Genomic DNA, 26,210 nt, shown 5'->3' with positions numbered 1-26,210 from the left:
GCATTCATGGAATCGCGGCGAGAGGTCGAACTTTAAGACTGAACATCTCATTTCAACTGACGTGGCTGGATTGCTAAGAGCGACGATGATGCCAAGACATTTTCAGCATCTGTATCTCCAGCAATATGTCTTCCCATCCAAATCGCAAATTATTCAAGACATACAGTAGCTTGGGTTCATAGAATGCTGTCTCACGAGATGTGTGTATGCTTTTTACCTAGCGTTCTGGTAGATAAAGCATGCCGTCAGTTTGGAGGCAGTACAGCACGCCGTGGTTCCGGCTAAGTATGTTCGTAAGTCAAAAAGCTCTACTGTGAATTCGGCTCCAACACCCCAAAGACGACCACTAAGTGAACAGTGGATCATTAGATGCCTAGCCAAATTGCACTCCTCGACGGACAGATTTTGATACGCCGTGAGGGTTCTGCTACTTGAGCCTAGGTAACTTAAGATACAGCAAGAGAAAGGTTTGTATATATATATATAATCAGCGGCTTTGCTCCATACAGTTTCTCCCTGCATCAAGCCTTCGCCCATGAGCCTTTAAAACTCAAATTCTGCAACATTTCTTTGCCATCAACTTCAACAACCCGTGGAAATCTCCATCATGTCTCCAAAATATGCGGTGGAACTCCTCAATGACCACAATCAGCCAGGAGATCATATCGCAGTCTGGGCTTTTCCTAAGTTGTGTCTCAATGAACCAGTTGACGATGAGGAAAATTTGCGGGGGGTCAAGGTGGACGTTTGGCTTTTCGCTTGCCAAAGAAATCGTACACATACTATCAAGATCAAGAACGATCCCGACCAAACTGGTTTGTTGCATCTAGAAGACTGTTAGGGGTTAGAAATTGGCTAAAGCGGACTGTGTCCAACAGGTGACGTGGAGGTCTCGTCTCCTTCCTTTCCAAAGTTAGATGTTCTACATCTCCAGACCGCGCATTTTCCCGGAGGTAAGAATCAAACCAGCCACCCGAAACTTGGTGCTATGGCCACCATGTACGAATTGTTACTAAATTGGATTTACGAACAGACCTGGTTTACGGCTCATATATTATGGACCAATCCTCCGTGATGGCCCATGCTGGGTCTGTCGGAACCGACATTAGTGGAATTGGCGAAATTGGCGGCAGCTATCTCTCGTCTCTTACTCCAAAGTTCCTCATCGGCATCTTCAACCGTGAAAATGACGAGGAGTTGGATCTTGAGAAGATTGCTAGAGCAACCAAAGCCTGCAAAATAGACTTCGGATTCTGTGCCGTGGTCAGCAATCCTGTGGCTAGCATCCATGTCGACGTTGATGGAAAACCTATAGCGACGTACAATACCACCCAAGCTGACGTTATGGCCTGGTGTGCTGCCCAGAAACGACGGCCACAAAGTTTTACCATGGCCGAGGCAAACATAGAAGCTGAGAGCTCAGACGAGCTGCAATCTCTGATGTAAGAACTCATGGATATTTTTTTCGACAAGAACAGAAGCTCACTAACCACCAATCTTAGTGATAAGCTACCCGGACTCGCAAAGTCTATTGACTGGGCTGCTCCAGCAGACGACGGAAGAGCCACGACAGCTGAATGGGTTGGCTCTGTGAAGTGGGCACTTCCCGCCGCCTCTCCGAGCACCGTCGCTGGAGTTACTGCTATAGCTAGTTATTTGATTGCCAGAGGCTACTCCATGAGCTACGAAGCTTGTGAGAACGATATTGGCGACGACTGCGGCACAATCATCATGTTTTTCTTTGGTTCTACTGGCACAGGATGCTCTGAGGGATTTGATTCTTCCAACGACTGGGCGAGCGCTATAGGAACACTTGATCATGAGTGCGCGTCTAGTTTAGTCAACATGGGCCTGCTCCGACGAAACCCCAAGGCAATGGAGTCTTGCGGCTCAAAGAGACGTTTGTTGCTAGGGGAGTTCAGAGACGCCCTGAACGCTGACATTGATGCTAGCACAAGAAGAAGTAGCGGATCTACTATGCTATGAGCTCAACTATCACGCTATATTGCTTCAGCATCTGCTCAGCATTCGCGATTTTGTATGTACCTGCTCTTTTGGTCCTCTCGTATCGCCTAAATAGATAGACTCTTACAATCGTTATTCTTCTGAACACTTTCTATCAGAGACTCGGCTCGGTTTCATGCTGGTTTGGGTAAGTGCCAAGTCTGCGCTGATCAAGGGTACCCTGTGCTGGAAGATACTTCAACGACTGTACCCTGACTTAAGGTTTGGATTCACTATCAATCATCCTGTATCTACAGTAGGGAATCCACATTGGTGATACCCACAATTACTTTGTCTAATGGACCTGATCAGTCTAGTACCGGCGCAGAGGTTGAGCTACAAAAGACCTCAATAGCGATACTTGAAGAGGTGGCAACTATCTAAGACACACAGGAATCAAGACAATTCACCCTTTTACACTTTTTTTTTACACAGCACCTCAGCCTACCATGAAAGTCTTCCGCTTCCTCGGCCCCGACAAAGGTCTTGTCCTCCAGGATGTCCCCATTCCATCTCCAGGCCTCGAAAGGGCCATCATCTGCGTCAAAGCCGCGGGGCTCTGCCACTCAGACACCCACGTCCTCCACGGCGGCGGCGCAGCGTGGATGTGCGCGCTGCCCGTGACGTTGGGTCACGAGGTCTCCGGCATCATTACCGAGTTAGGAGACTCTTCAAGCACATCATTCAAGAAAGGCGACCGTGTAGCTGTTGCCTGTGTGGGCCATCCGATCCAAGAGAGAGACTTTCAGGAAGCCTTAGGTGTCGGCTGCGACGGCGCGTACGCCGAATATGCTCTCGCTCCTGTTAAGAATCTCGTCAAGATTCCGGAGCATGTTGGATTTGCCGAGGCTGCTGTGGCCACGGATTCCGTTGCCACTGCCTACCACGCCGTCGTCGCCGAGGGTCGAGTATCTGCATCACACACGGTTGCTGTCATTGGTCTAGGTGGTTTGGGGTTGAACGGACTGGCGATTGCCGCACACCGCGGTGCTAGAGTCTTTGGCGTCGACATCAACACGGATAAGTTTGAACAGGCCAAGGAGTTCGGCGCTCTCGACTGTGCCAGAGATTTGAGAATGTTCTCAAAAGAAACTTTCGATGGTATCCTGGACTTTGCAGGAGCTCAGAAGACGGTGGAGGCTGCGATATCCTCAGTGAGACCTGGCGGGTGCGTGGTGTTAGTGGGGCTTGCGGCCCAGAGCGTTGAAGTTACGACGACGGCGATTGTCACGCAGAATGTCTCGCTCAAGGGCTCGACAAGCGCTAGCATTCAATAGTTTACAGAAGTGTTGGACTTGATCGCATCAGGGTCGATAAAACCGTCCATGAAGGAGATTCCATTCGAGGATGTCGGAAAGGGACTGGAGTTATTGGGTACTGGGAATGTGAACGGACGTTTGTACACTGTCCCTTGATGGGACAAGTTTGAAGAAGCAAGCATTCTGATTGCAGCGAATAGAGACACACACCTTGTATGAGCAAGAGATCGTTCATGTTCATATAGAGGCCACTTTCGGTCAATATCCAATCCCATAATATCATAAGCGACTCACGGTTGGGCATCGTCGCGCACACTACAACTTCTACTTTGCGGAAGCGCAGATCTACAGGCATTACGGGCGTGGTCAATACAAGGTACTCGTGCGATGCCGCCTCCGGTTCCGGAGGTTCATGTCGGAGAATCGGAGCGGGCCCGAAGATCGCGGCGTAGCTGATCCGGAGTATTTGAGTCATTAAGACGGAAGCAATGCGGAGCGATTCTTCAAGATCTCAGTTCTTCGGTCCATGTCATGAGCATGCAAGGCAGCGGTGCACCCTCCACAGTAGGACTGAGTCATCGCCCTGGCATATCAAGAACAAAAACCGACGATGGCATCGTTCGATGCGAGGAAGCAATGCGGCGTTCTGTCCGTCGCGACTTGGTCTGTTGGTGTAACCTGGGTTGGCTCCTCACTCGACATCACTTGATCATGCCACAAAAAGCAATGATTATCCCGCTTACAGCCGCTCACTGCGCTCAGTCCCTCTCATAGCGGATCAGCCGTTGGGCGAAAAACGTACAAGTCTCCACCCCCAATGTAAGCTTTCCTGCAGGCTTCGGCGACAAACCGGCCAACGCCCCGAGCTTTCTTTGCAGTCGTTCGGTATGTTACCTGCCGGAAATCGGCTTAGGGGGCGTCGGACATATGCGGCGCTGGTGTTGGAGGTGAATGCTGTGTAAAATCGCTGGTAGGATGTTGGGATGATGTCACCTACCGGGTTTTGTTGTTCCCGTAGAGTCGATGGGATACGTGCGGTTCAAAACGCGGGGTGTGGGGAGAGGAAACTTGGAGGAGGGATGGGTGGGGGCTAACGACGATGCAATGGACCCTCGGAATTAAGAATCTAGATTTAAATCTTACATAATTACTACCTCTGTGACCTTTCCGGAACTGAATCTCTTCTTCGGATTTCTTCTGCTAATCTTTGTTCCAGACGTTACAGCAGCGCGTTTGTACAGCCTTCCATGCCAGAAAAGAAATCAGACTGTAGACCAAAATGCCAAGTCCAACGAGTGTCCTTGCGAAATACAGTGCCGCCAACAGGCTCTACAAGGGCTCACTGCTCAATGCAGTGTGCTTTGTGGCCTCTCTGAGCGTGTTCTTCTTCGGCTACGACCAAGGCAGGGAAAACTCCTTTCCAACACTTGAGTGAAGCAAGTTTGATAACGGGTCTCACAGGTTTAATGGGCGGCGTCAACACAGCACGAAATTATGCTGAATTGATGGGATTTGGTCACTGGGACGAACAGCAAAAGATCGTTGTTGTTGACAAGCCGTTGTTGCAAGGAGGCATCGTAAGCATCTGGTGGCATCCTTTTGATAACTGTTGATCTCACAATGTTCCAGGTTGCCGTTTACTACCTTCCCGGAACGCTCGTGGGCTGCCTGATTGGAGGTTGGTTCGGTGATAGATATGGGCGCCTCAAGACTATTGCCGTTGCATGCATCTGGTCTATTTGCACCGCGGCGCTTCAAACTGCTGCTCAGAATGCGGATTGGATGTTTTGTGGTACGTAGGCACAGTCACCAACCCTTCATTGTGATATGGGACGACGACCTAACATGAATCAAAGCAAGAGTCTTGAACGGCATTGGCACCGGCATGTTGAATGCCATCACTCCAGTGTGGGCAACCGAAGTAGCTTCTCATACGTCCCGAGGAAAGTTCGTTGCCATAGAGTTCACTCTCAACATCTTTGGCGTTGTTGTCGCATACTGGCTACAATTGTAAGCTGCCAGCACCCAGTCAAGATTATCAGTCCCTAACCCGGTGATAGCGGCACGTCAAAATACAAGGACCCCAATTCGTCCTTCATTTGGAGATTCCCCATCGCATTCCAAATCATCCCTCTCATCGCTCTGTTCATCATGATCTGGTTCATGCCAGAGTCCCCCCGATGGCTCGTAAAAGTAGGCCGAGAAGAGGAAGCCAGATTCATCCTGGGCAGACTGCGTGGAAACGAGGGTGAGGATGCAAAGGCTGCAGAGGCAGAGCTGCAGGAAATCATCAGCATCAGAAACCTGGAGCATGACACCGCCAAGCAGCAAAGTTACTTTGCCATGTTCTTTGGAATAGGCTCCGGGAAACTGCACACTGGTCGTCGTGTACAACTAGTTATATGGCTTCAGATCCTGCAGGAGTGGGTAGGAATTGCGGGAATCACGATTTACGGTCCCACGATCTTTTCGATTGCTGGCATCAGTTCGGAGCAGCGTCTTTGGGTTAGTGGTGTGAATAACATCACCTACATGGTAAGCATATCAGCTTTTCCTCTTCCCATCTTGTGGATAGCAGAAGCTGACATCTTCTAGTTTGCGACCTTGATTTGCGTGTTTACTATAGACCGCATCGGTCGACGTTGGACGCTGTACTGGGGTGCTGTTGCGCAAGGGATATGCATGTTCTGTGCCGGAGGCTTGGCAAGAGCGACTCTCAATGCTAACCCCGGGAACCGTTCTGGACTTGGCGGTGCCGCGACCTTCTTCGTATTCCTGTATACCGCGGTCTTCGGTGCGACTTGGTTGACGGTCCCTTGGTTGTATCCCGCGGAGATCTTTCCTCTCCAAGTGCGTGCCAAGGGCAACGCCTGGGGTGTTGTTGGATGGTCGATAGGAAACGGATGGACGGTGAGTGCACGACAATTGCCCCTTCTTTTATTTTGATCCAACCGCTGATACCATCGACAGGTGCTTCTTCTCCCTACAATCTTCGAGAAGCTCAACGAAAAGACACTGTACCTTTTTGGTGCCGTCAACTTCGTATCGCTCGTTGTTGTTTGGGCACTTTACCCAGAGTCGAACCAACGCACTTTGGAAGAGATGGATCTTGTCTTTGCCAGCGACAGTATCTGGGCATGGGAGGCTGAGAAGGAGTTTGCTAAGCTCAAGGCCGAGAATCCTTCTCTTGTTCACTCAGCACACATGGGCCATGGCGTTGTCGACGCCGAGACGGGTGTGGCTCCAAGCAAGGTGGACAATACCCATAAGGAGTAGGCTGGTTTTCTTTGATATCCGCTCATTTTCAATGAGGGAGGAGGAGCGGAACATCACATCTGCTCTGTGGAAGAACTTTGGTAATAAAGCCCGAGTGCTTCGTATATCTACGCTCATGAAATCAGCAACGGCAAACTGCTCACCGTTCAAAGTGACAGATGTCATCATTCAGGTATTAGATCAAAGAGTTGGAAGCTGTTTGGTAAGAATGAAAGGCTACTACTACTATTTTACTTAAAATATCTTGGTCTTGGCTCCCGGCTCTAGCCAGCGCACCTGGCCAGAAATGCCTTCCTGTTCAAAAACCGCCCTTAGCTGGTCTCCGTTTTCCGCAAAGTGTGCCCATGATTCGTAGTGCATCGGCACCAGAACATCTGCCCTAATCTCGCGAAACAGCCGTGCAGCTTGTTTCCCATCCATGGTGACCAGCAGAGGAGGATCTGATATTGCGACCTCTATTGCATCAACGTTGAGGATTGCAACGGAGACGTGGTATTTCTCCAATAGCTTTGGGATCTCCTCGAGGTAGACTGTGTCGCCAGAGATATAGATGATGTTGGGTAAGCCGTTTGTTTCTCAAAACGCCGCTGCCTTCAGCACAAAGCCAGTAACTTCACCTCCGGGAAGATGCTGACACGGGACTCCAGTGACCTCAAAGTCCTGTCCTCCAACACGAAGCACTGTAGTTTACGGGCTCCGTCTTGGCTCGTGAGAACCCTGCGGCCGTCGAGAAGAAGCCGGCCGATTTCGTCCAAGTTATCGGGGTGATCTTCGTGACTTAGAAGCACGGCGTCAATGACAGGGAGGTCTCCGAGTTGTAGGGCCGAGCCTTTAGTGTTTTCGAGCACGGCCAGGCCCATGTCTCACTCGGTGCCAGCCGGAGAGAAGCCGGGATCGATGAGGAAGTTGATGCCATCTATATGCAATATAGCTGAGGCGGTGGTTATGTGAGTGATGGAAAATGATGTTTGAAAAGTCGAGGCCATCTTTGCGGTGATTATCGTGGTTTCTGTCTAAGGCAGCTTGATCAATGATTAGGTGCTGTGCTTTTCGCGAGTGAACTGGATGAGAAGATGCCAACAAATGAGAGGTTGCACACTATTATATACATCACTGATATAAGTTTAGCATTCCTAATCTTGAGTCATTGTGACCGGGTGCGTTTGCCTGAAATAAGTTCCTGGCTATGCCACAGCCTACACATAGGCTATTCCGTCTGACATCCTGACAAATGATTGCTCCGGGTAGCCCGATCAGTTTGACCGAAGCATCGAAGAAAGCAACTATTCAGAGAGCATTTTGACTAAGTTTTAGGGGAGCCAAAAAGAAGGATAGTTTAGTAAAGGGAAGTTAAAACAAAAAAGCAATTGATCCGTGGTGTAAGACGGCCGATTTGCTCAAAATCTGGCATCTGTTGACCCTTCTTAAACAGCTCACTCTGAAGCTCAGCCACAGTTAATCGGTCTCTGTGGCTCAGTCGGTAGAGCGTTGGTCTCATATTACACATATATGACGCTAGATCATCTAGGGATATCCAAAGGTCGCAAGTTCGAGCCTTGCCAGGGACATTTATTTTGCTCTGTGTTACTTTTGCACGATGCCTTCAAGTACGCTCGTGGTTTTGGTCTGTTCTTTCACAATTATGATGTTGTGTCTTTGAGTTTCGGAAGAGCTAGCGCCACGTGATCTTATGACCTGGAGGATCCCTGGCGAGTGATGCGAACACGTGCCAATCGGGACATTTTCGGATCATGCCTTTTTTGATGGCCATCCATTTCACCGCAGGGGATCCCAGAGGAACCTGATGAGGTAAGGCGTGTGAGTCCCGGATGCCTCCCGCCCCCGCCTGCGACCTTTCCCCTTCCAATGTCACGGTGCGACTGCGACTTGCGACTGCCAAACCCCTCGATCCCTCCACATTTCCTACGTCTCCGACACACCTTCGCCTACAAGCAGATCGGTCCATCGTCATTGCCTGGTCTTCCCTAGGTCATTTACGGCTGGCGGTCACAAGGGTCCAGAAAGCGCATATTCAGCCAAGCCTTTGCTGCGACCAGCTTGGGCAGCTTGCCAGTGGCCATCTGATGGACCGACCTGTCACAGCTCGCCCTAAACCATGTCACGGACACCTCCCACACAGACGATGCAGCCAGTGCCTCTAGCTCTGACATAATGCATCGGTTCGCCCTGCCCCCCTCTCGCCAACACCGACGGCTCATGGCTGGCGTAGGTAGGCTGTAGCTGAAAGCTCATAGGTATTCCCAGCAATTCCTCGTCCAGCTGAGACATAATACGCCTATTGCCCCGTACTGCCTACGTCCATTCATCTGCTCTAGGTCGCCTACCTAAGGTGCCGCACCTCCCACCATCTTCCACCGTTTCCCGTCAACTAGGAACAGCTACCCTCGAGACACATCTGCCTTTCAGCCTTGAATCATCAGCCTACCAACCACTTTGTCGCCAAGGCACCAGGAATATCCTTTTCGAGTCACATTGCTTACCTTGCGGACCAAGTGACCGTTGATTCATTGTCGAGAGGCGAAGGTTGCACACAGAGAGACATCCATATAAAGACTTGTAGGCCGCGCCAAACATCGGAACCATGGCGGCCAAAGAAGACGGAAAGAGCCCCGCGGCATTCGCAGACGAGATGCAGAAGCAAACCCGCAAAGAACGTCGCTTCGACGAGATCGAGGCACAGCTCCCGAACCCGACAGTGCCGACCCTGCAGGCAGCCTTCGCGAGCGCCACCGGCATCCTGTCGCACCTAGGCAGTTACAATCCATGGGGGAAGCCCGTCACCGACGACGACATCGTCTGGCTCCTGGACAATACAGCATACAAGCCCTCCCGTCTAGGCAGCTGGCAAGCCGAGTTCGTCGCCGCGATTTTCGAGAAGGAGCCGAAATGCAAGGTGGTCGATATCGTGCAGGGCGTCGCCGAGAAGCTTGGGCTCTCAGACGACGCAGAGGAGCGCAAGACCATTGAGGAGCGGATCATGCCGTTCCTATGGGACGTGCAGCCGGCGCGACACCTCCGCGTCGTGCATCAGAAGAAGGAGCTTAAGCTGGGTCCCTCGGGGTCGAACGGCATCACTACGGATACACTTAAGATCCACGAGCAGCCCACCGGTTCGACCGTCACGTCGAGCGCAGCTGTGCCGCGCGGCGCGACGGGCTTGCTGGAGATGAAGACTTTCTTCGCTGCTCCAGAGGGATGGGCAATTATTTCAGGTTCGTCAACATGGTAATCAAGACTATGCCATGACGATCCACTAACACGGCACCACCCAGACATCGACGACACCATCAAGTTGACGCAGACGAGCGACCCCATCGGCATCCTCCGCGAGACCTTCGTCAACGAACCAAGACCAATTGAGGGCATGCCGGAGCTGTACCGAAACATCTCCGCACTCTTGCCGCAGGAGTCGCCTTGGTTCTACCTCTCGGCTTCCCCATACAACCTGTACCCGTTCTTGAGGGAGTTCCGCGACAAGTACTACCCGCCTGGGTCCATAATCCTCCGCGACTCAAGCTGGAAGACGGTTGCAGGCCTATTGTCGGCGCTGACGATGGCTACGGAGCAGTACAAGGTGGAGCGCATGAAGAAGGTGCACGACTGGCTTCCGAAGAGAAAGTTCATCCTCATTGGTGACTCAACCCAGTCCGACCCGGAAGCTTACGGTGACATGTGAGTTGTCCCATTACGTTCCTTGAAGTCCCTCTCAAACGTGAGCTAATTCGAAACAACAGTTACCGCGAGTTCAAGGGCTGGATCAAGCTCATCTTGATCCGCAAGGTCACTGACATTGCAGCCATTGGTATCTCCGCAAAGAACGAGCCGGAACGTTTCGAGAAAGCTTTCAAGAACATACCTCGCGACGACTGGTTCGTCTTTGAGAACCCCGTCGACTGTAACAAAATTGTTCGCGACACCATTGCCCAAGGCTGAAGAAACAAGACAACAGGCTTTTCTGGAGCATGGGACAAACTGAATCATTCGAAACAGAATAATACGGGAGAAGACGCGGGATGCTACGGATTGGCGTTTCTGGCGCAAGGCAACCTTGTGTTTCCTGCTTTGTTTGAACACGATCGTCACGACTTGGAGCCTTGAGAGATATGTAGCGATCTTAGTGCAACACCATAACATAATTAACCTCCTGTCCTGTCGTTGGTGCTGTCTCCTACTTCGCAGCGCCTCCTTCGACCTGTATTCCCTTGCAGCTTCGTGTTCAGCCCGTCGTTGGCCAAGCATGTTTCGAAACCACAGGCCGCTTGTGCCTTCCTGGTTTAACTAACAAACCAGTGGACTAGAAAGTGCATTGCCCTCCTACCTGTGCTTTGAAGAAGTCGGCCCTCTCAGATAGGTGGATTAACCCGGCATCGCTGCCGCCTTCCGTACAACCTTAACCAAGAGACTTGCAGCCTATTGGGAAGGTACAAATGTCTCTAGAAGTAGACTGGGCTCGGGGATATTTCCCCTATCCATCCCCTTTCCACAGAGCTTGCGTAGTCGAGGTCATCCAATAGCCGGGGTTACGATACTTATCTGGCCTGAACTCGAATTTCACCCAAGGGAAAGCGTTGTTGGGTATCATGTCTACCTTACCCTCTTTGCTACCTGCCTTCCAATGCTGGTGAGATGGTGTGGTACGTTCTGTATCATGATAAATCTGCAGGAAATGAAAGTCTGCCATGATTCCGCTCAATGCAGACGATTTTCATTAACGATCGATGACTTGCTCGATTAGATGGTTGCGGACGAGGTCTTTCTTTTAAAGGAAGGCAGAAAGCAGTGCGCTCCTCCGTCAAGACAGGATCTACCTTTTGCCATATTATCCCGTAGGCAGTCCCAGAAAGGAGGAAGTAGCAAATGGCATTTCCTGCCACAGACAGCCACCAGCCTTGAAAGAACACACTCCTCTCCGTTGACATGACTGCCCTGACCGTTTACACTGGCCCCTCACCTCCACAACTTCGCTTCTTCCTGACCACATTCGACACCACGAGCACACCAACTTTGATTTTTTGGGCCAGCAACACTTCTTCATTCGTTGTACACACATATCAGAAGAATATCATCAATCCGAGAGCCTCGTTCTATCTGACAAACTCCACATCCGTTCGCTACCTTAGTCTACGCCGATTCGTCCTTCCCAACTCGGGCTCGAACACACCACCGCTTTTCGTCATGTCTAGCCACAGTAACTCACCGCCTCCTCCAGCATACGAACTCCGAGATATGCGGCCAGGAAGCCCGGGCATACCTGCAGTACCAGATGCACCTGAAGCACCGGGCCAAATCACGCCAGCTGAGGAAACGAGCGCCAAGAAATACAAAGCGCTTACTTAGGTCCTCGGCGGTTTCTGGTTTCTTTTTTCGATTGTGCTTGTTACATGCGACGCCGCGGTGATCTTCTACAGCTACGCCAAGGGCATCCACGACAGTACAGAGTTCTTCTTCTATGGATCAGTCGGCGCTCTTCTCGATGGGTTCCTCGCCGCAAACACGATGTATAATTTACTTCGACATCGTAACGGAACATTCAAGCATACTCTTTCGTGCTTATCCTGGACACATTTCTTTGCAACCAGTTCGATCAACATGGTGATCGTCCTGATTTGCCTCTGTAGCTTTAGGTCTCACGCTCTCAGACACGACTGTTGGGTGATAGCCTCTCATTGCGTTACATTAGCGGCTTCCCTCATCTCAATTTTGCCTCTTTATAGGACTCTTATCAAGAGTGAACCCGGTGGTTGCGAGTGTATGAATGGTGTCCAGGCCCCTGATGTTGCGGTATGATTGCAGCTAGGCCGATCTGGACGGCCAGGCGCGCAAAGTTGGGCACTAACGAGGCAATGGCGTGAGTGCGATCCCAACAAGCACATTTTCAACACCATCATCATATGTGGTTTCGTGAGGGCTGACGCATTTGGAATCAGATCATGACAACCTTGTAGTACTTTGTGGAGTATTGATCCGAGCGGAAGTCGATGCAGAAGAACAAAGAGATACGGTAGCGGGTAGCCCCCAGTGCAACGGAGGGGAGAGTAGCCTACACAAACAGCGATGGCAGGAGTTATGATTTGCGTGGAAACGATACTCATGACTAGCGTTCAGATACTTTAATAGCAGTACAAATGTCATAGTGCGTCAATTGAGAAAGCTTAGCCATTTTGGGCTGGAGTCATGACTCTTATTTGATGGAATTCTTGGAGCAGCCTATTCGTGGTTTACTGAACATCGCGTTTTCAGAAGTAGAATTGATCGTAGATTGAATGATAGTCCTTGAATGCCTACGTACCAATTGGAAGAACGGCATCTTGATCATTCATTTTTGACGGCTGACTTCATCATCTCATTGCCAAAGAATTGACAGTTCAAACAGTGATGAGCTGGTACTGGTAATGTGTCTTGCACACAATCATCTTGCATTTAGAGGTACAGCAGAGGTACAAGAAGAATTAGGAGTTTTACGACCCTTTACACCTCTTGGAATCATGCAGTATAACCCATCGTCCGCTAAACAAGGTACGAAAGACCAAATCTCAAATACAAGGCTTGTTCAGAAGACCACTGGGCTTGACGCAGAAGAGGGTACACTCCCCGACCTCGATCTGGTGCTGCTCGGGACCGACCCACTGCTGGCAGTCGTACCACTCGGACCAGTCCTTCTTGCTGGTCCAAGCACCCGGCCCGGCGCCCTTGCGGACGCAGTTGCGGCCGTCGACGTTGATGATTTGGTTCAGGATGACGTTCTGGCGGTGGTTGTTGTATTGGTCTTTTGTGCAGGTGTTTCCGGCGAAGGAGGAGCAACAGATGTTGATCGCGTGAGAGGTTCCTGCGGCGGCAAGGAGGAGGAGGGGGGTTATTGAGGGCAGCATTTCGGTGGTTTTGGGGGTTTTGATGAGGGTGATGTGCGGGATGTTAACACTTGTGAGGAGAAAAGTCTTTGGTATTGAGGTGGTTATTCACGCCGTTCTCTGATATTGATGAAGCTTTATATCCACAGATGATTTAGGAGTCCGCTTTAGTAATTGCACGATATGGTCGCCATTGTATCCGGAGAGCCGTACAAGCTTTTCTACAAGGACTCGTGGAACCGCGTACGTTCAAGCTTTCAATCTAGTACGCTTTTATGAGATTCCGTGTAATCTCGGGTCTCGGTCGTGTAGTTCACGGCATCTCGGCGAAAGGGTAGAGAAATGACCTAGACGTGGAATAAAAATACTAATTGATTAAGAATACGAGGAAGCGCAGGTCAGGAACCGGAGGGATTTGTCGCGAGGAAAGCTTAACTAGGAGAATTGGGAAGCTTATGCGAAGTCCGTGCTTTACTGGGTTGACCTTTGGTTTGTCTGCAAATTATCGTGACTTATTTCCTTCACTCCGTACACGCAAATCGAGCAAGATGCTCTGAAGCGCTGGCAGGCTTCCTTTATTGGTGGCAGCTTGTCAAGAGCTAGAGATGACGATGAGATCGTTGCTATAAAATTTGATTGGTCGAGTCTGGTTTCGATAGGGAGTCAGCTCGATCAAAAGTAGGTAGTGCCCCGCCCTTAGAAGGTGTTTGAGCAACCCTGTAGTCTTCAAAACCCCGTAAAGTAATATGTACTCTCTTCTGCCTGTCAATGTGTGCTCTCATTCTGGTTACTCTTTTCGGACATCTCCAGAAAGCGGAGAACGACACTACTGCAACTCGGCCGCTTAGAGCATGCCGATCTCCGGAGCAGGAACCGCGGCCAACACTGCTGCGGGGGAAGTGCGATAAGGTGCCCCGATCCTTGTCCGGGAGGCCTTGGGGCTCAACATTGAGAAACGACCTCCCCGCACTTCGGCCTGGACGAGCTTCTGATCCTGGCAACACCAGAGCGATATATCCGAGATGAGAGAGCGGCTTGATGCTTGACAGAATTCATGGCTCGGAAGAAACGAGATTATGTTCCAAAAGTCAAGGGTATGTCTGCATCCCCTTTCGAGACAGAGTCCAGGTTTGAGAGAGGGGCAGACTGGTTGACGACTTTCGTCGCGGACAGGATGTTACGAGTGCTCTCAACGTCGAATTGATTGCGATGGCACGCGGCCGAGCTGCGCAAAGTGTAAAAACCGCGGGATCACATGCAGCGGCTTCGTTTTGAAGTATAAGTTCTTGGACGGCTTTTCATCACGACAAAGGTCTACTTCTGGTGGTCGAGGTGCGCTGCTGAGGGACGCCCTTGCTCAGACATCAGCGCATGGTTCCGCGAGGGTCACGTCAAAGGTGCTTGAACCGTTTCGGGACTCACCAGCTTGGGACGACGTGTACTGGAACAGCTCGGCTCGCACATACAGTGATGGTGGCGAATGGTCTAGTCAGGGAGGTGGTTCAGAAAGAGACCTAGGTTGTAATGTCTCCACCAGTAAAGATCATGCCGACGATAAAGAGGAACTATCTTCGGGTGTAATCGACGACTTGTGCATCATATCGCAAACTTCCCGACCAGATACCGACAGCGTCTCCGCAGAGCCACTATCGCCAGTGAATCTCAGCGTGCTGGAGCCGTGGAAGGAGTTTCTACTCACTCATTGTAAGTCCAAGGTTCGCTGTTGTTATCATCAATCCTTCATGTTCTACAACCCTCTATGAGTTTGGGCTCATGATTGGATTCAGTTTCGGAAGCTATTGCCCCCGAGATGGTAGTAGTGGATGACATCAACAACGGCTGGCGACGTTTGATCCTACCAATAGCATGGTCAAATGCAATGGTAATGGACGCCATTCTTGCCGTGTCAGCATTCCATCTTTCAGGGAGGGCGATTTTGCAACCCGTAGTCAATGCGGACAGGCTTTATGCCTTAGCAATCAACCAGCTGCTGAACCGCAAGGACCTGGCAGATCGAAGCGATGAGCCCAAGCAGCTCGTGGTTCTGGCCATTGTTGTGCTTCTGGTTTCTGTCATGGTCAATGGTATGCCAGACTTTCCTATCGTCTTCCAGATGCTGGAAGCCGCCGTAACGGCTATTGGAGGTGATGCGGCCCTTGAAGACGGAAGAGAGATGGGCAGCTTTCTTTTGAGGCAGATTCGCAAGTAAGTTATCGCCTTCGTATTCATGTTCTGTTAGCTGGATCTCTTGCTCATATTCGCCAGGATGCGAGTCTACGCTGCACCTCTGGTCAGTCAGGATGCCGGAAAGAACGCAATTTTGTACCATTCCCGGGAGAGTTTCGACTGTCTCTACTACTACCACAACTTGTATCCCGATCATTGTCCAACGTTTGACCTTATCGCCGATATCCGCCAGCAGGCCTTCAACATATACCTCTGTCGAGTGTTGACAAACGACAATGAAACTCCTTTACTGCCCTCATGTGTCGATGCTATCGAGACGTTCCAACGGAGCCTGGAGGCTTTCCCAGAAGGTGCACTAGGGGAACACATACTTGTCTGGCCTACGTTCATTGCTGCGCTCGAATGTCATACCTCCGAGCAGCGGCTATTCTTTGAAGAATTTCTACTCAGACAGTATCACCGTAACAATTTCTTGAATATTCCGAAGGCTTTGGTGTTTTTGAGAAATATCTGGTCGCAGGACGAGGGCCAGTTATGTTGGCCTGCACTTATCCCGCAACTTCGGGTTTTCATCATGTAGAATGTAAATGTAGCATGAGTCAATATTGAGGTTTTACTTTTATCTTTCGTGAAGACCCCGTCCTTCAGTACACACACCAGAGCATGTAACCTACCTATAGAATCCACCAAATGCTGGTAGACGCCTTTGGAGACCTCAGACACAGCCCAACCACGGCCATTCGAGCATGTGATGAGTCCATTCCGAGTCATGAATGTTGGCTGTGCCGCTTTGTATCTGCAAGCAGCCCCAACCGATCAAGAATAATCCCTCAAAAGCAGTAACCTACACCTTAAATTTTCAATGTTTGTGCCTGAAATCCCCTATCCATGAAGACTGTTTGCTGCAGGTCACAGGTGGCCCGACCTGCATGCACGGTGAACAGCCTTGCCGCGCGGTTTTTGAAGCTCCAGCGGAGACATTCAGTATTAGCAGCTGAGTAGAATTTAATTAATATGTGACTTATGACTGTCAAACTAGCCACAATTGGTTGTGAAATATTATTCTCAGACCATCTGCTTGTACACCATACCGTCTTCCAATGTTAGGAATTTATTGATTTTCAGCTGGCATGCTTGGAGGTGGCAAAAATGCATCCAGCTTTTCTAATAGGTCTTCGTGGCCTTTGAACAGCTCCTCAAGCTTCATGCGAGCCTCAGCCTGCTTCTCTGCCCTAGCAGCTTGCCACTTTTCTTTTGATTCCATGGGCGTCATATTCGTCTCATGCAACACGCTGAGAAAAGTGTAATACTTCGCTGGCTCACTAGTCTGGAATCGGTTCTGGAAGGTAAGAAGACTTAGTGAAATGTTAGCAAACGAGTTGAAGGGAGCAAGACTCACCCGAACTTCTTGCACAAAGCTAAGCGACTTCTTAAACCCGACCTGCTCCAGGTCAAATGACGGGGCATCGGCGGGTTGTTTTGACGCGCTTTGAGAGTCGACCTTTGCATCCTGGGACTCCATCATGACAAACTTGATTCTTCGAAGGGAGTACAGGGACTGCCGTAGGCACCGAAAGCGAAATTCTAGAGTGGGATAGATTTCGTGTATGGGAGCTTGGTAGTCTCCGGAGCGAATTATCGAGAGAAGGTAGCTCTGTTAAATAAATTCTTTGTCAAGTGAAGAGACAGTGACTGGATTTATGCCATGCTGTGCATGTGCAGCATGACTAGGCAGAGAAGAGTCATTACCTTACTTTGGCACGAAACTCAACAGGGATCATGTTTGTGCCCCTCAGACCACCAACCACTTTGGTTATGGTGGCTTGGCCCTGTTAGTCGGATGCCAAGAAGATCTCGGTGTCCGGCTTGAATCACGTCGAAGCCTGTGCTGTGCAGCAACTGATTGCCTACTTACTTAACCCGAAATTGGTATGAGGCCACTTTAAATAGCCCATGTCTGGCTGCATTGTGGCTATATCAAATATCTTCACACTCGGTCTCATCACCTTTTAGCTCTGGGGGAGACTTATCAAGACCTTGTGATGGAGGACCCGATTCTGAAAGATAGGCTTCACGCTCGTAGTGGCTATCAGCTATTGTGTGAAATAGGCGTAAACCAAACTTCCTCTTGGTTTCCATGGTTCGGGATCATCCTCATATAATGTTTCAAGGCCATGAACTTTTCGCTTCGAACCCGCCGGATCAAAGGTTCGCCCGAGGCGCACGTTGAAGGGCCTCAAGAACCTCCTTAGCTCCTTGCTCTCCCGAACATAGCGCCCCTTCCATGTAACCCTTCCACTCAGTCGAGTACTCTGTGCCGACAAAATGGAGATTGCCAACTGGTTTGCCGTACACATCAGCATACTCTGTAAAGTGGCCAATCTCAGTGATGGGTGCAAGCGCGCCCTGGCTGAACTGCTCGTGCTTCCATATCTGATCAAAGACTTCGATAGGACGGAACGCTTCCGAATCAACGTCAACCTTGAAAGCCTCTGCTACCTGCTCTATAACAAGTCGGCGACGCTCGTGGGGGTACAGCTTGGACCAATCTTCTCCAAATTTGCCATTGACGAAGCAGGTGAGAGCGAAGTTCCCTGTCTCGTCGACACTGGTGTCGCGTGCTACACAGACGGGTCCCTTATAGCTCATGAAGAAACCATTGAACCCAAGATCTCTCCACCAAGGTCTGTCATAGCACAGAATCGCTTTGTTGTAATGTCCAAGCTTTGACGAGTCGGTGACGTCCCGGACCCTTTGAGGCAACAATGGTGAGATGTTGAGATCACGAAGCATAGCGCTTGGCACAGAAATGATAGCCTTTCTTCCTACGAAACGCTGGTCTCTAGATGTGATGACAACAACGTGAGTTTGGTGATTCTCAACTGCAGCGACAGGGGCCGAAAGATGGATGTTGCTTTCGCCGATCAAGTTGGCGATGCCGTTTGCGATCTGTTGGGTGCCTAATGAAGAGGAGATTAGCAAAGTACAAAAATCTAACGGGTAACGGAGCTTACCGCCGTGAAACCGCTGATAGTTGCCGCCCGTCTGATCATCGGCACGGATCGAGAAGAGGCCGCCATTGCGTCGGCAATAGTCAATGAAGAAAGCTGCTGACTCTTGGCTAGACTCAACTCCATGCATCACTCTGGCCCAGAGGTTGATCATTGCCACTGTCTTTGGAAGAGCACCAAGACTTCGCACATATTGGTCAAGAGATACCTCGTCGTCTTCTTTCCTAGGAGCCTCGCGTTTCAAAGAGACTGCTTGGATGTGGTCGCGAATCTTCTCAAGGTTCTCCTTCTCCTCAATCGAAAACTTAACAGACGAGAATGAGCTCTGAAATATGGCATACATCAATGCTGTGATGAAGTTGAAGAGGTCTTACTTACCTCGGGTATAATGCCGAACGGAAACTCGACCCTGCTGCTGTCGGCCAGCTGCATGACGGCAGTACCTTTGAGTCTCTGCGCCACTGTCGGTAGTTGAAATTTCTTGACATATTTCGCCATACGACTCTGCGTATTCTCATTTATCCAGGCAGCGCCCAGATCGGCGACGCCTCGTCCAGAGGCCAGTGGCACGCTCCACGTTTTACCGCCAACACGGTCTCGAGCTTCGACGACTGCGACTGAAAGCCCGGCTTGTTGGGCGGAAAGGGCAGCCTGGAGGCCGCTCAGACCGGCTCCAACAATGACGACGTCAAACATAGTATGCGTGTAGGTAGCAACTCAGGGTTTAGAACAGATTGGTTTAGTGCCAGAGGTTTGAGATGTTGGGTTGTGAGGGGCTTTGACTCAATCCAGATGATGCAAAGATCTGAAATGCATCTTCTACAGAGCTGCATCCTTATATCTTCTGCTCACGTCCTGGGTCCAGATATCAAGACAAATCATCTGCGCCCACTCGAAATGACATGGCTAATTTGTGTTGAAATTTGGCGATATGCCTCCCGGCTGAGCATTGTCATTCTTCTTCCTCATTGAGTAAATCAAATGAGAAACCAAAAGAACATCTGCAAAGACCTCTCCCATTTCAAGGCGTAAAAGTCACAAAAGGTCCCCACTGCCACTCGGGGGGGCTGAGGTAGACAAAAGTCAAAACAGGGTCGGGCCATGACCTTCTGCCCGATGTGGTAAACAAAAAGAGAGGACTACCTTGTTGATAGGCCAAGTCTTCTCACTCCACCCTTTGCTCCCGCCTTTTCCCCGCACCCAGTGATCGTCAACTTCCCCCGAGATCGGGGCAAAGAATCGGGGTTCCACATCCTCGGCAGTCCCATCAAACAAGCTCACAAGCACATATTAGATGAATTCGAGGGCGAATTTGATTCTGATTCTATTTCGCCATAGATAGTTTCCCAGTCTATTTATGTTACATAGATTCGCCGTGCTTCACCGACCCGGGGCTTGTGCTTTCCTCCAGCCACCCTTTTGTTGTGAACCGTGTAGATTACGACCTGTAGAACTGCGAATGCCATTCCCACTGATACCATGATTATTTGTGTTCTCAGACCCGTTTGGTAACTATGATAGATCAGCGATGGATAGAAAAGCAGCATTATACTTTCATAATGCTGGGAGCTTGAGCTACCTACAATGGGGCATCATTCCCGCGATAATACTGCGTTCCGACCATCAACCCACTGATGGAGAGCATCACCCACATCCTATTCGATATCAGCGGGTCCGAAACGGGAATTTATATAGGAAAAAAGGGAACCTACGCAATACTAATGCTTCTTTCGCCTGGCTCCCTGCAGTTGAGTTGCACCCATGAGTTATTGACAGGGTGATACCCAACCGCGAAGCTGTTCACAGCTGTCCAGAGCCCCCAGCGTGACCACTTGCCCACATGAGGGTGTGCCGTACGCGCTACGACCAAGACAATCAGATAGCAAAACTGAGCCCCGATTACTGAGAGTCCGCGCTTGTTGGTCTTGTCACTGATATAGGCGAATATGAAGACGACGACCAAAGCGAGTGAGGCGCCCACCGCAGCAAGGGCATTGGCCTGAATGCGGTTGAACCCGAGATTCCTGATGTAACGTGTGAGTGACGGATTATTCAAGATGGCTTTATCATGAAATATATCAAATTAGTCTACTTAAGACTTTACTCGAGACTTACATAATGATGGTAGGTGTATAAGTGGTGAGAGGGCTCCACGTGGAGAAGACGGCAAAGCTGCTCAGAAAGTGTGGCCAGCGTTTCCAATGCAGGACGGTCTTCCATACGAGCTTTGGAGGAATTCTCATTCCTTGAGCACCTCCACGCTTCTCTTTGTCATCTATCTCTAGGCGTCTTTGTATGATACTCTTCTCTGAGCCTTTGAATCGGATGAGGCCTGGGCTCAACAGCGGATCAGGGATATCTGGGGAACCGGGCAGAAGGAATAGCAGAGAAAGCCCAACAAAGATGGTAAAGACGCCCTCGACTAGTTTAATCTCAGTAAGCTCGAATCATGTAAATATATGCCGTTCGGGCACCTACCTAGGAAAAGCCACTGCCAGCCACGCAGACCACGTTCGCCTTCGAGCTTGAGGATACCAGAAGCCAGTATAGGGCTCAAAGCATTTCCACTGAACATTCCGAAGAAGCTTTCAGAAGTCAGAAAAGGTATGATTCGATATTCTGATGGCACTAACAAGATTGCGATGCGTTTCGCTAGTTCTTTCTTTGTATACCAAGTCGAGAGGGTATAGCAAGCCCCTGGAATGTAGCCCGCCTCTGCAAGGCCGAGCATCATACGCGAAGCTAAGAAACCCTTGCGGTCGACGAGAAACACCTGCATAGTTGCGACGAAACCAAACAGAATTACTTGGCTAGAGATGTACTTGCGCGGCCCAATCTGATTTTCAATCTGTCAGTGGCCTCTGAAGGAACATAAGAGTCCTGCGTATCTGTACCTAGACCACACTTACCTTTTGCAAGAGCATGTTTGAGGGAATTTCCAAGATGACAATTCCCAGGAACATCAGTTGGTTTCCCAGATTAATTGTGTCCTGATTTACCCCGATGTCTTTCGCGAACCCGCCGGTGAGCGCACTTGCAAGATTCATGCGGTCAAGTTGAAAAACAAGCAGGCCCAAGTACAATAGTGGAAGCACCGAGCTATCGATTCTACCAGCGGTAATGTCAGCAAACCTGTCTCGGTGAGTTCTCTTCCTTCCATGTGTCAACTCACTTTTGGCGAGCTCTTATTTCCTCATGACGCGTCCAGTCAGGCTCAATACCTGGTGTCACTTGCCCTCGCGAGTCAATAGACTGCAGGCTTTCCTGCTTCGACTCACTCATTTTGTCGTGTGCACAAGGTGACAAGACGAGTGAAACTGAAACTGTTATCTTTTTTCCCGGCGAAAGGGGTCTGGTCATGTTTTCAAAGGCAGATCCTTCTCATCGAACCTCTCATTTCGGCATTTGGAGCTCAGAGGCTATCCTTCACGCCATCTTTAGCTTCACGGAACCCCAGGCATATTGATACTTCGTGTACGAGTGTTATTCCAATCCATCCTTGCATTTTGAAGGACATTCCGGTGCCACAGTCTTGGGAACATCACGCAATCGCCCCCAAACCGCAATCTAAAGATGTGCCATGCCGGCAAACTCACTTTGATTCAGTTAGACTTCCCGACCGATGGCTGGATGTTGTTGAAGCTTCTCCACTTTTGGTCTGCAGTCTAATGGCTATCACTACCATCCTACCGAGCACGCAATCTTTCACCATCGCGCCAAGACAAATCCCGAGCTATTTATTCAGTACTGAATGTTATCGGGATTTGAACCTCTATATGGTGGAAGATAGATGGCGTGAGTCTAAAATTTGGACGTGAGATAAGCCCTCGAAAAATCTCATTGAACATGAAAAGTTCCGTTTAGCTGAAACCACCTCCTCGTCCTTGGTTTTTTGTGTTTGCTTGTTTGCTTGATTGTTTGGCTCTCCAATACCGGGCCCCATCTGCAAGGTAAAAGCCGTTTGTATCGATTATCCGGAATTGCCCGCCTCTACGTATACAGCAAAATTAAGAGAAAACAATACGTACAGAGAGGTGGCGGTGACCGACAGAGTAGGGGTTCTGCGGAGTGTGCCATCGACCTACGAGTCCAAGTTCGTAGGATTGAATCCCGACGAGAAGGTCTGTGTGGGGCTACAGTTCATGGCAAATCCCTCCGATAGCCGCCTCACCACTACTATTCACTCATAAGACGCCAGGAAATCAATCTTCGAGTGTCTTAAATGACCAGACTCTCACCGTACATCCACTCAATCCCGACGCTGCAAGTTTGTAGAGATGGCGAAAGGAAGGAAGCCCGCCAAGCGCGTTGCAGTCATTGGCCTCGGCCCAGCTGGTGCCATCACAATCGATGCCCTTGCCAAAGAGCAGGCATTCGACATCGTCCGGATTTTTGAGCGTCGTGAGGCTCCTGGAGGATGCTGGTGAGTTTGGGTCCATCTCTGCGCGAGGGCTGGGTTGGAAAGCTGGAGCCCCGCCTACACAGTCCATCACAGACGGAGCCGTCACTCGTACTGACAATATCTACAGGCTAGGTGAAAAGAAACCACCGCCACTCATTCAACCAGATGAGCTCAATCTTCTCTCCGCCAGAAAGGCAGACCCTCAGCTGCCAGCGATTCCCCCCAATCTCCCCGCTCAACTACCCAAGTCTCCCTCGCCGCGGTACTCCGAATCCACAGTCTACCCATACCTCGAGACGAATGTAGACTTCGTCCCTATGCAGTACACTCAGGAACCGTTCCCAGCTCAGCAATCCGAACACTCAAGATCAATTCACGGAGAAGATACGCCTTTCCGACACTGGTCCTTAGTCCAGGACTACGTCCGCTCTCTAGTCGACCGAAGGGGATATGGCGATTTCATCAGCTACAATACTACCGTCGAACGAGCAGAAAAGGTGCATGCAGAAAACGGTTCCGGTGAGGAGTGGAAGCTGACACTACGCAAAGACGGTGAGAACACTGATTACTGGTGGGAGGAGAGATTTGATGCCGTGATTGTGGCATCCGGGCATTACAGTGTGCCCTATATCCCATCCATTGACGGTCTATCCGAGTTTGCCAGAGATCGTCTGGGAAGCGTAATTCACAGCAAGCACTTTCGAGGTCGGGACGCGTTCAAGGGCAAGAAGGTTGTGGTAGTCGGCGCCTCCGTCTCAGCAGGAGATATCGCCTTTGATTTGGCCCAGGTGGCTCAGGCACCTGTGTATGCCGTGGTCAAGGGACATACGTTCAACGGCTACTTTGGTGATGAGGCTTTCAACCACCCCCTGATCAAGCAAGTCGCCTCCATATCCCACATCGAACCGACCACTCGGACTGTTCACTTCGCAGACGGATCGTCTGCTTCTGGTGTAGACGACATCATATTCGGCACGGGTTACAGCTGGACATTGCCTTTTTTCACGCGACAGTCGTCCGGCTCTTTGACCACAGCCAAACGCACTCCAGTTCCCACCCCTCGCAACAACCGCATCCCGAATCTATACCTCCACACAATCTACACCCCGGACCCTACAATACTCTTCGTCGGTGCCGTCAACGCAGGTCTCACATTTAAGATCTTCGAATACCAAGCCGTTCTCGCCGCCCGACTGCTCGCAGGCCGTGTCCCATCCTCTCGCCTCCCATCACCGGAAGCCCAGCTCGCTTGGGAAGCAGACCGTATCGCTAAGCGCGGTGACGGGCCGAAGTTTGCGCTCGTATTTCCAGACTTCGAAGAATACCTTGAGGAGTTGAGAAGAATCGCTGGTCCACCCACGGCAGACAACAAAGGGCGAGAGCTGCTGCCTTTCAACAAGTTCTGGTTTGAAAGGTTTATGCAAGGTCACCAGCGTCGAAAGGATATGTGGAGGAGATTGAACGCACAAGCGAGGGAGACACTAGGAGTACTAGATTCTGAGAGGAGTTTTCGCCCAAAGTTGTGACGTTCTTGCAACTATGCAGATGTTTGAGTCAAAGAAGGATTGCAAATCATCACAAGTCAAGGTAGATATTGATCATCAAGAAGTATTTGAAGTGTTCTATTGTAAACTACTCTACAAGTGAAGAACACATTCTGGCTCAGCCGCCGCTCCACAAGGTTGAGTTCGTGGAGAATCCCAAGCGTCTTCCTGCTTTACTTTCCCGTCCCAATGGCCTCTCTCTAGTCTTCTCTTTGTGACAGCCCGCTCTTCTCAAGTCACGATTTGCCTGTTGGTTATGTCAGCAGAGCCTGAATCCACCTCAGTCGAAATGCCAACAGGCAACCACAACCACACCATATGTAACTCAAACCTGAACACATTCGAAATCAACACTCTCTCCAACATTATAATTTCGACTTATCTTCCCCCTGTGGTTACCATGTTCTTTGCCAGAAGCCTGTTCCGATCCTCCGCGACAGCGTCAAGTCAGCCTGGCTCGGCCTCTACGGAGTCTATGCATACCAACGGCGACCCCAAATTTGAGGTTGTGGACGATGATGCCGGCGATGACCCTGAAAGCTTCCGAATGGAGCCTTCCATCGAGAATGCACGATTTCGCACCAACTTCTTTCCATCCTATACGATGGTATATGGGTGGCCTAGCACCGCAGGCTTCTACACGTTGCTTTGTGACGGCGTCGAACTCGAGTTCCTTGGCCTTGACCGACTAGTCCCAACACCGTGGAGCGACGACTCAGCAGACGAAGATACCCACTGCGCCACATGCGCAGACTAGGTGCCAAATTTCACAAAAGCGATTGGGACTGCCACCTGAAGACCACCCCACACGACGATCCTCAGGACCGCCATTAGAAAGCCACGGAGCTTGGCAAGGAAAAGTTCTTCGCGGCTGAAGAGGCCAATAAGGCCGCCGAGAGGTTCATCGAGGTTTTTGGGTGGCCGACAACCGGCGGGGTCTGGGCCTTGAAGGTGTCCACTGACAAAGTCTACCCGTTTGGCATTGGAAACGCCTTGATGATGGACCAAAAGTGTCGGGCTACGGAGGTGATGGGAGCTGTCTTTTATGCCGACCCCAACGAGTGCCCAGGCTTGGACCTAGGACCGTCATAAATGGACTCGGGCACATTCGATGTGATAATTTGGGTTGAAACTGAGTTTTAATCATTTGCTCCACGACGCGAGATAGGTCAATGTTAACATTCGCAGGGAGGCCTCTGGCATGGGACAAACTTTTCTAGGCGGGCGGGCGTAGGCTGCGACTTGACGGAAGTCGTCTGTGGACTCCGAGAATCGTTCTGCTGCTCATGGTTGAAGATGAAGGCTTCCAAGCTCCTCTTTTGTCGTGAACTCCCCTTCTACTGCTAAGCAGCAAGCGGAGCAGGCTAATAAACCCTATATCCAAGAGCCCCTATGTTAGCCTTCGTGAGAGCGCTCTTCAAGTTAAGCAAGCGACGCGACTCCTCAAACTAGTTTACAGGCAAATAAAACGACTTGTTTCAGCAGACCGCTCAGCATGATGAAATGGAGCACCTTTGAGTGTCTTCCCGCTACAGGCATGTCTTGACTTGAAAGGGATATTCTTGAAGGTGCGCGTGTAAGTCGATGACTTCCCCCATGAGAAGAGTCTGCAAGGGCAGTCATCTTCGCAATCAAGATGGAAGTCTTTCCGTTACATT

General features: G+C 50.4%; 11 protein-coding genes and 1 non-coding gene across 12 annotated transcripts; 8 read left to right on the top strand and 4 right to left on the bottom strand.

Moving 5' to 3' along the window:
• Positions 1-1,074: 1,074 nt before the first annotated feature.
• Positions 1,075-2,388, top strand: BDZ83DRAFT_758290 (uncharacterized protein; the record flags this gene model as incomplete). The annotated part of the gene is made up of 4 exons (XM_060515009.1): positions 1,075-1,442; positions 1,503-1,900; positions 1,953-2,038; positions 2,317-2,388. 4 exons carry the CDS (start codon positions 1,075-1,077, stop codon positions 2,386-2,388), a joined length of 924 nt encoding a protein of 307 aa, XP_060357985.1.
• BDZ83DRAFT_643192 (chaperonin 10-like protein) lies at positions 2,311-3,916 on the top strand. Its single transcript, XM_060509661.1, has 2 exons — positions 2,311-3,165; positions 3,474-3,916. The coding sequence occupies exons 1-2, from the start codon at positions 2,454-2,456 to the stop codon at positions 3,506-3,508; spliced, it is 747 nt and encodes a 248-aa protein (XP_060357984.1). The 5' UTR covers positions 2,311-2,453; the 3' UTR covers positions 3,509-3,916.
• Positions 3,917-4,428: 512 nt separating this feature from the next.
• On the top strand, positions 4,429-6,656 carry BDZ83DRAFT_184106 (general substrate transporter). Its single transcript, XM_060501542.1, has 7 exons — positions 4,429-4,666; positions 4,725-4,840; positions 4,893-5,055; positions 5,120-5,273; positions 5,324-5,798; positions 5,859-6,173; positions 6,234-6,656. Exons 1-7 carry the CDS (start codon positions 4,543-4,545, stop codon positions 6,537-6,539), a joined length of 1,653 nt encoding a protein of 550 aa, XP_060357983.1. The 5' UTR covers positions 4,429-4,542; the 3' UTR covers positions 6,540-6,656.
• A 117-nt stretch (positions 6,657-6,773) lies between these two features.
• Positions 6,774-7,399, bottom strand: BDZ83DRAFT_724631 (uncharacterized protein; the record flags this gene model as incomplete). The annotated part of the gene is given in 3 exon segments (XM_060512679.1): positions 6,774-7,114; positions 7,157-7,219; positions 7,231-7,399. The coding sequence occupies 3 exon segments, from the start codon at positions 7,397-7,399 to the stop codon at positions 6,774-6,776; spliced, it is 573 nt and encodes a 190-aa protein (XP_060357982.1).
• A 602-nt stretch (positions 7,400-8,001) lies between these two features.
• BDZ83DRAFT_t310 lies at positions 8,002-8,107 on the top strand. Its single transcript has one exon. It is a non-coding gene; the product is annotated as a tRNA-Met (tRNA).
• A 1,034-nt stretch (positions 8,108-9,141) lies between these two features.
• On the top strand, positions 9,142-10,769 carry BDZ83DRAFT_745564 (uncharacterized protein; the record flags this gene model as incomplete). The annotated part of the gene is made up of 3 exons (XM_060513190.1): positions 9,142-9,772; positions 9,833-10,232; positions 10,295-10,769. 3 exons carry the CDS (start codon positions 9,142-9,144, stop codon positions 10,491-10,493), a joined length of 1,230 nt encoding a protein of 409 aa, XP_060357981.1. The 3' UTR covers positions 10,494-10,769.
• Positions 10,770-11,477: 708 nt separating this feature from the next.
• BDZ83DRAFT_657799 (uncharacterized protein) lies at positions 11,478-11,897 on the top strand (the record flags this gene model as incomplete). The annotated part of the gene is made up of 1 exon (XM_060510988.1): positions 11,478-11,897. The coding sequence occupies one exon, from the start codon at positions 11,478-11,480 to the stop codon at positions 11,895-11,897; it is 420 nt and encodes a 139-aa protein (XP_060357980.1).
• Positions 11,898-14,372: 2,475 nt separating this feature from the next.
• On the top strand, positions 14,373-16,408 carry BDZ83DRAFT_643181 (uncharacterized protein). The gene is made up of 4 exons (XM_060509660.1): positions 14,373-14,502; positions 14,582-15,112; positions 15,196-15,613; positions 15,674-16,408. The coding sequence occupies exons 1-4, from the start codon at positions 14,463-14,465 to the stop codon at positions 16,173-16,175; spliced, it is 1,491 nt and encodes a 496-aa protein (XP_060357979.1). The 5' UTR covers positions 14,373-14,462; the 3' UTR covers positions 16,176-16,408.
• Positions 16,391-17,262, bottom strand: BDZ83DRAFT_643178 (uncharacterized protein). The gene is made up of 2 exons (XM_060509659.1): positions 16,995-17,262; positions 16,391-16,934 (listed from the first exon to the last, which is right to left on the bottom strand). The coding sequence occupies exons 1-2, from the start codon at positions 17,118-17,120 to the stop codon at positions 16,707-16,709; spliced, it is 354 nt and encodes a 117-aa protein (XP_060357978.1). The 5' UTR covers positions 17,121-17,262; the 3' UTR covers positions 16,391-16,706.
• Positions 17,263-17,797: 535 nt separating this feature from the next.
• Positions 17,798-19,302, bottom strand: BDZ83DRAFT_593447 (amine oxidase; the record flags this gene model as incomplete). The annotated part of the gene is made up of 3 exons (XM_060506625.1): positions 17,798-18,555; positions 18,610-18,910; positions 18,985-19,302. The coding sequence occupies 3 exons, from the start codon at positions 19,300-19,302 to the stop codon at positions 17,798-17,800; spliced, it is 1,377 nt and encodes a 458-aa protein (XP_060357977.1).
• A 621-nt stretch (positions 19,303-19,923) lies between these two features.
• BDZ83DRAFT_643174 (inner membrane transporter yfaV) lies at positions 19,924-22,221 on the bottom strand. The gene is made up of 8 exons (XM_060509658.1): positions 21,779-22,221; positions 21,516-21,714; positions 21,240-21,442; positions 21,085-21,191; positions 20,722-21,028; positions 20,319-20,630; positions 20,190-20,261; positions 19,924-20,118 (listed from the first exon to the last, which is right to left on the bottom strand). The coding sequence occupies exons 1-8, from the start codon at positions 21,964-21,966 to the stop codon at positions 19,962-19,964; spliced, it is 1,545 nt and encodes a 514-aa protein (XP_060357976.1). The 5' UTR covers positions 21,967-22,221; the 3' UTR covers positions 19,924-19,961.
• Positions 22,222-22,408: 187 nt separating this feature from the next.
• Positions 22,409-24,715, top strand: BDZ83DRAFT_643170 (uncharacterized protein). The gene is made up of 2 exons (XM_060509657.1): positions 22,409-23,029; positions 23,136-24,715. The coding sequence occupies exons 1-2, from the start codon at positions 22,884-22,886 to the stop codon at positions 24,532-24,534; spliced, it is 1,545 nt and encodes a 514-aa protein (XP_060357975.1). The 5' UTR covers positions 22,409-22,883; the 3' UTR covers positions 24,535-24,715.
• The last annotated feature ends 1,495 nt before the right edge of the window (positions 24,716-26,210 follow it).

This window comes from Colletotrichum acutatum, assembly GCF_030867785.1.
Source record: "Colletotrichum acutatum strain CBS 112980 chromosome Unknown BDZ83scaffold_217, whole genome shotgun sequence".
Lineage (NCBI taxonomy): Eukaryota > Fungi > Ascomycota > Sordariomycetes > Glomerellales > Glomerellaceae > Colletotrichum > Colletotrichum acutatum.
Note: the sequence above shows the minus strand (reverse complement) of the source record. Positions and strands in the feature narration are given on the sequence as shown.

Excerpts from the sequence above, each read along its gene's own strand:
- BDZ83DRAFT_643192 (XM_060509661.1), top strand. The coding sequence starts at position 2,454 with ATGAAAGTCTTCCGCTTCCTCGGCCCCGACAAAGGTCTTGTCCTCCAG. Across the intron at positions 3,166-3,473 it reads TGCGATATCCTCAGTGAGAC|CTTGTATGAGCAAGAGATCG; the intron begins CTGGCGGGTGCG and ends AGAGACACACAC.
- BDZ83DRAFT_184106 (XM_060501542.1), top strand. The coding sequence starts at position 4,543 with ATGCCAAGTCCAACGAGTGTCCTTGCGAAATACAGTGCCGCCAACAGG. Across the intron at positions 4,841-4,892 it reads CGTTGTTGCAAGGAGGCATC|GTTGCCGTTTACTACCTTCC; the intron begins GTAAGCATCTGG and ends ACAATGTTCCAG. Across the intron at positions 5,274-5,323 it reads GTCGCATACTGGCTACAATT|CGGCACGTCAAAATACAAGG; the intron begins GTAAGCTGCCAG and ends ACCCGGTGATAG.
- BDZ83DRAFT_643181 (XM_060509660.1), top strand. The coding sequence starts at position 14,463 with ATGGCTCGGAAGAAACGAGATTATGTTCCAAAAGTCAAGG. Across the intron at positions 14,503-14,581 it reads TTATGTTCCAAAAGTCAAGG|GATGTTACGAGTGCTCTCAA; the intron begins GTATGTCTGCAT and ends CGTCGCGGACAG. Across the intron at positions 15,614-15,673 it reads CTTTTGAGGCAGATTCGCAA|GATGCGAGTCTACGCTGCAC; the intron begins GTAAGTTATCGC and ends CATATTCGCCAG.
- BDZ83DRAFT_643178 (XM_060509659.1), bottom strand. The coding sequence starts at position 17,120 with ATGATGGAGTCCCAGGATGCAAAGGTCGACTCTCAAAGCGCGTCAAAA. Across the intron at positions 16,935-16,994 it reads GCTTTGTGCAAGAAGTTCGG|AACCGATTCCAGACTAGTGA; the intron begins GTGAGTCTTGCT and ends CTTACCTTCCAG.
- BDZ83DRAFT_643174 (XM_060509658.1), bottom strand. The coding sequence starts at position 21,966 with ATGACCAGACCCCTTTCGCCGGGAAAAAAGATAACAGTTTCAGTTTCA. Across the intron at positions 21,029-21,084 it reads CTGGCAGTGGCTTTTCCTAG|TCGAGGGCGTCTTTACCATC; the intron begins GTAGGTGCCCGA and ends AGATTAAACTAG. Across the intron at positions 20,119-20,189 it reads CGCGGGAATGATGCCCCATT|TTACCAAACGGGTCTGAGAA; the intron begins GTAGGTAGCTCA and ends GATCTATCATAG.
- BDZ83DRAFT_643170 (XM_060509657.1), top strand. The coding sequence starts at position 22,884 with ATGGCGAAAGGAAGGAAGCCCGCCAAGCGCGTTGCAGTCATTGGCCTC. Across the intron at positions 23,030-23,135 it reads GAGGCTCCTGGAGGATGCTG|GCTAGGTGAAAAGAAACCAC; the intron begins GTGAGTTTGGGT and ends CAATATCTACAG.